Source organism: Microtus oregoni, unplaced genomic scaffold (genome assembly GCF_018167655.1).
Source record: "Microtus oregoni isolate MIOR12 unplaced genomic scaffold, Mior012 000002F_ref0000024, whole genome shotgun sequence".
Taxonomy (NCBI): Eukaryota; Metazoa; Chordata; class Mammalia; order Rodentia; family Cricetidae; genus Microtus; species Microtus oregoni.
In genome coordinates, this window is record NW_024543061.1 from 10,557,483 (window position 1) to 10,562,998 (window position 5,516).

General features: G+C 35.7%; 1 gene segment (V, D, J or C); it reads right to left on the minus strand.

Moving 5' to 3' along the window:
• Window positions 1–2,358: 2,358 nt before the first annotated feature.
• On the minus strand, window positions 2,359–2,751 carry LOC121433252. The segment is given in 1 exon segment: window positions 2,359–2,751. A coding segment is annotated over 1 exon segment (393 nt).
• Between the last annotated feature and the right edge of the window lie 2,765 nt (window positions 2,752–5,516).

Consider the following 5,516-nt stretch of genomic DNA (forward strand, 5'->3'; position numbering starts at 1 on the left):
ATAGTAAACCTTTCTAATTATGTTCTTCACACATTAAAAAAACCTGCTCATATGTTATCTCAAATATGATCAGTTTGTGATTTTGGTAAAATACACCACTTTCTATGCTATGTCCTGTTATCTCAGGACAGTTAATTCTAACATGTTTTTCTGGTGGTATCCACATATGGGGGTGTAGTAAAAACTTATTTTTCAAATGTTGTCCCAACAGTGGCACATTTTCATCTGACTTCCAATAAGGTTATGACATTCCGTTTTCCACCTAAATCTCTTTTGGCATTTACTTCATCTGCAAGAGCAACTGGCAAATCTCCCCTGCTGCAGCTACCACAGAATATCTAGTATAAATTCTGATTCTTTGTGGAACATGTCTAACTCCTGATTCTTTAGCTTGTTAGATCTCTCCCAATTCTCAATTCTCATGTTATGTAAAGTTTCTATTACATGGTGTGTTTGCTAGTAGAGTCCAGCTGTCTCAGATTATGAGCCATTTCAATCTGTCTAATCATCCTAAGCCCATGAAATGTTTTATCTATGGTATATGGTTCTCATTGTCTTATATCTTATATTCTTCCATGACTTTTGAAATTTGCTCTGTATGATTTCTTTTTGAACATGAGAAATGCAAGGATTCTTGTTTACCCAGCAAATCATTAACCAGATCTGGGAAATGTTTTATAAGTACGTCTTGAATTGTGATTTTGTGATTCAATCTGTCTCCTTTGGAAGAGGAATTTTCTAATGCATTTGACAAGGGAGTTTTTCTATTTCTTTCTGATGAGATGCTTTGAGGGATTCAATGTGTGCAGCTGTGTTGTCCTTGACCCTTTTCATGTAAATTTTAATTGTATTTATGTTCAAATTACAACCTCACCTTATTTCTCTCTAAAATTAAGCTAGCTAGCTTATTTCTCAATCTTTATTTTTCTCTTATAACCTCTGAATTAGAATCAGTAAAGGCATGCTTGTGGTTCAGTTTCACATATAGTGATTCAAAGAAAGAATTCACATTTTCTCTATTTGGGTGCAAAACCCTTGGTTTGACATTTTGGAAGAAGTTTCCTTTCTGATCCTGAGGCTCTGCCTAGATGGCATCATTCTTTTCTCCTTCTGTAGACTCTCCAGAGTTTCCAAAAAGTTTTGTACTTTTCTCCCTTTTTCTGTCAATTCTTAGTTGAGGCCTACTATCTGTCTTTTAACATATGCCTGCTCTATCTGGAATTTTACAGACAAGAATTTCTGATTTTTGTTGATACACTTTGCAATATGACTTAACATTTTCATATTTAAGAACTCTATTTCAGCTTCCATATTGTTTAGAGATATGATGGATGTCCTTAATTTCACCAAATTCTCTTTTAAGTTCCTTTCATAGACATTGCCTCTTTAAAAGTGTTGCTCTCTCTGGTTTGCTGATGATGTTGATATTCTTTTGACTTAACTTTATAGCACTTGATTTTAGAAACATACCAGTATGTTCAAAATTTTCCAGTTTTTGGAGATGTATAAGATTTCTAAATAATCCTTTGTGATCACCAAGATTTCACTTGCATCTGTTGCAAGCCAAATATCATATTTCTGATATTATTTATATATTTTTCTTTTTCTCTAGGTTAGTTTGCATGCTATTGTTTATCTGTTTCTTCAAAAAACAAACTCTTGAAATACATTTAGCACTTGTGGTCAAAATATACAATATACTGGAAAAACACTGCTTTTGAGAAAATTGTATAAAATAAATTTACACTAAAAAAGATTTCAAGGGGGAATGAAGATGGCCCACATGTCAAATACACTTGAAACCAATCCTGCTGTCAAACTCGATTTGATTCTCCAGATCCTAAATGACAAAAAGACAAGAAAGTCCAAGTTGTTCTCTGATCTCCTCAATGAGGCAATGTCACATATGCACCTAGAAATATGCAGATGCTGGCACAAACACAAATACACACTCAAATTGACACAGTAACATTATCTACTAAAAAGTAGTAGAAAGGAAAAAACCAGAAGAAACAGACACAAGTAATGAAGTAAGAAGGTTCTCTAGAATCAGAAAACATAGGAAACAGGCTTTCCTACAGCTTCTGAAGCAAAATACTGTTTGTCATCGTCATCACTTCAGTCCAAAGAGTGTTATGATAGATGCCAGAACTCCAGAACTATAGAAAGTAAATCCTTCATATTCAAGCACCAGAGTTTATGGCACTGTGTTACAAAGAAAGAGAAAAATAATACTGAGGTTTCCTGTGTATTTGCACATACAGGCTTATCACACCAAATTATATAAGAGACATTGAATCCACTACATCTTCCTCAGCTTTGGCTAAATTTTGATCAGAGTTTCAGGCTCACTGGTTCTCAGGCAGAAGGGAGAAGTGTGCAGGTGCAGGACTGCATGTGGTGCAGGCAGCTGCTGAGACTCTCAGAAGTTTTTGTTGGAGGCTGAAGCACTGTGGGAGGATACTCATAAGCTTGCATACAGTAGTAATGTCCCAGGTCTTCAGCCTGGACACTGCTGATGGTGAGAGTGAAATCTGTCTCAGATCCACTGCCTGTGAAGCGATCAGGGACTCCAGTATCCCGAGTGGATGCCCAGTAGATCAGCAATTTAGGAGCCTGCCCCGGTTTCTGTTGGTACCAGTTCAAGAAGTTTTTCTTGTAATTACTGCTGTAAAGACTCTGACTGGACTTGCAGCTTATGGTGACCTTCTCTCCTGCTGACACAGCCATGGAGGATGGAGACTGTGTCATCATGATATCAGCACCTGCACCTGCAATAAGGAATACAAAATGAAGATTCATAATAAGCAAGCACAGAATATAGTAATAGTTGGAATTTGTTATTTAATAACCTTACAATGTCACCTTGTTACTGTATGTATATCTTACACAATTCTGTAACAAATATTATGTTCTAGCACACATTGTAAATTTCTTATATACAAAGAAGTGACCCTAAAAGGATTATAACACTTTTAAATTTCTCACCAGACACCCAGAGCAGCAGGGACATTAGGACATGTGTCTGTAACTCCATCTTGCTTCCCCCGCCTATCTGATGCAGCTCAGTTCACACTGTAAAAGTCAGGTTTATAAATTCTGAGCAGCTGGGCTAATCTAGAGTGCCCATGCAAAGCAGTCGGCAAATATCAAAGGGCAGCATGTGTGAGGCTGGTGAGAATCAACAGGCAAACATAACACCACAGGCAGTATGAATGATCACTGAAAGATATCAGCTTTAGCTCTTCAACAGAATCTATTTGGTACTCTAATAACAATTTTTTGTTAAAATCCAAGACATATCTAACTGCTTTGTTTTGGCAGGAATGTTAAGAAAGCTATCTCAGGTTAACAGTTTTAGGATAATGGTAAAATATGTTGAAAAATTCACAACAGCAAAAGTAACTTAGAGTAAGAAAATATGTAGTGAAAGAATGGAAGGATGGGGTGAAGAAGAGAGGAAAAGTATGCAAGAGAGAATTGAGACTAATTGTGTCCACTATACCTCATGTGTGAAGTCATTCATGCTGAGTGAACATTGGGCTCCAGTTTCCAGATTGAAAATTAAACAGAAATATTGAGCATGCAAAAATTCACTCTGAGGAAATCCTGTGGAACATTAATTTAAGATTGACATGAGAGAAGCTTTAAACTCAAAGCAAAGGTAAACCCAGCAGGAACAAAGAAATATCCTACCTATGACAACAGGAAACTGAAACAGGACTCTAAATTTGGGAAAATGAAAAGGGAACACAGTGAACGAGATTTCTTCAATTAGTCATAGCTGTACAGCAACACCGCCAAGCATGTTTATTTCAGAAATGCATATTCTAGAATAGTCTATAAATCAGCCATATTGAAAGTGGGTGAAAATAGTCCTGTTGTAGTAATGAACATGTTAATACCTCTCCAGAAGGTGTGTGGTCATACTATATCAAGTAATAATTTTATTGAAACCAATAGACCCCAACACCTGAGATTTCTGTCATTCTAAGAAAAAAAGTTGTTTGAGTATGAATGAAAATCAGAAGTAATAACAGAAATCCCAGAACCTGCCATGACTTCAGGCTGGCAAACTCTTAAAGCATATATAAGAAGGAAATAGAAACACAATATTATATATAAAGTACTAGAAACAGAAAAATAAATAAACAAAATATTATGACAAGAAGTTGAGAGTCATCTGTAATCCCAGGAATGAAGAGACATAAATAGGAGGATTATGCCTTTGAGGCCATCATGGAGCACAAGATGTAGCCCAGTCTAATCCATACATGGAGACAATATTTCAAAAATGTGTGTGATTAATCAAGTGGTTACAAGGCAGCTCATAGGATTTCATATCCAGGTCAATGCAGTTATTTGATGTTAAGGTTTTAGCATTAAGCAAAAAAATATTATTGGAAACTAAATAAGCATTTAAGTAACATGAATTTTCCTTTCAATTTTCATTAATTATATAATTTCATACATCATCTTTTCTTGTACAAAATGTTAAATTACTTCTGATAAGCATATTAAGATCTCCTTTGTTTAACTGCTAACATACCATCATAAGAGAGAAACAAGCAGTATGTGGAATAAAGAAGTTCCCAATTTTAAAGTCAAGAATATGACAGATGAATGACTGCCCCAATCAATGTCTAAAAAGGTGTGCTGTGTTCTGGATCTTTGATAAACTTTGTATTTTGCTTTGTTACAGCTGCAGTTAGCTTATATTGTGTTTGAAGTCATTTACTGCTGCTCGTTCAGATTGGACACATGGAGACAGGAGTCTTACAAACACAAAGGCTCTCACAGTTAAATATGTATTTTCGTAGTACATAAGGGGAGAAAATGGAGACTACAAGGACAAAATTTCCATGTTCTTTAATGTGTGATAGAGAAAAACCAACAGTCCTTAATTAGTGCATTTTCCACAAATCAAGTCTTCATCCCGGTGCACTGGATTCCTTAGGCTGTGATTAAAAGTGAACTAACTGCAAACATACTGGCTGAAAACAACACAGATAAATTGAAGACTTTGAGCTCATTGGCAAAAGACCATCTTCTATGGATTCCACTATCAATGAAATCCCAGGGAAGTAACATTATATCTCAAACTCAGGAAAATGATAGAAACAGCATGCAAACTCCCTATACAATGTCATAGCCTTAAATGCAAACCTCAGTACTTAGATGGTTTAACTGCTATCACATGTTAATTTTCTTTGACATATCATAGAAAATTGCCTAAAATTGTGTGAGAGGAAGAACAATAGACACAAAGTTACAACTAACATTTGTGCCCCATGGGAAACAATTTCACCCAAGCAAAGCCTTAAAGGAGCTTTCAGCTCAACCATGCTCAGTATAGAAATATGGAACAGGAAAATAAACATCACCCAATTTCTCCTAAATAAATAGATATTATTGGAGGTAAAGAAAGTTCCAAAGCATCAATAACCTGGGTTCTTCTGAAGTTGGTTAGTGACTTCTAGATGATTGTTTGTGGCTTGTAGATTCTCATGTTTGAC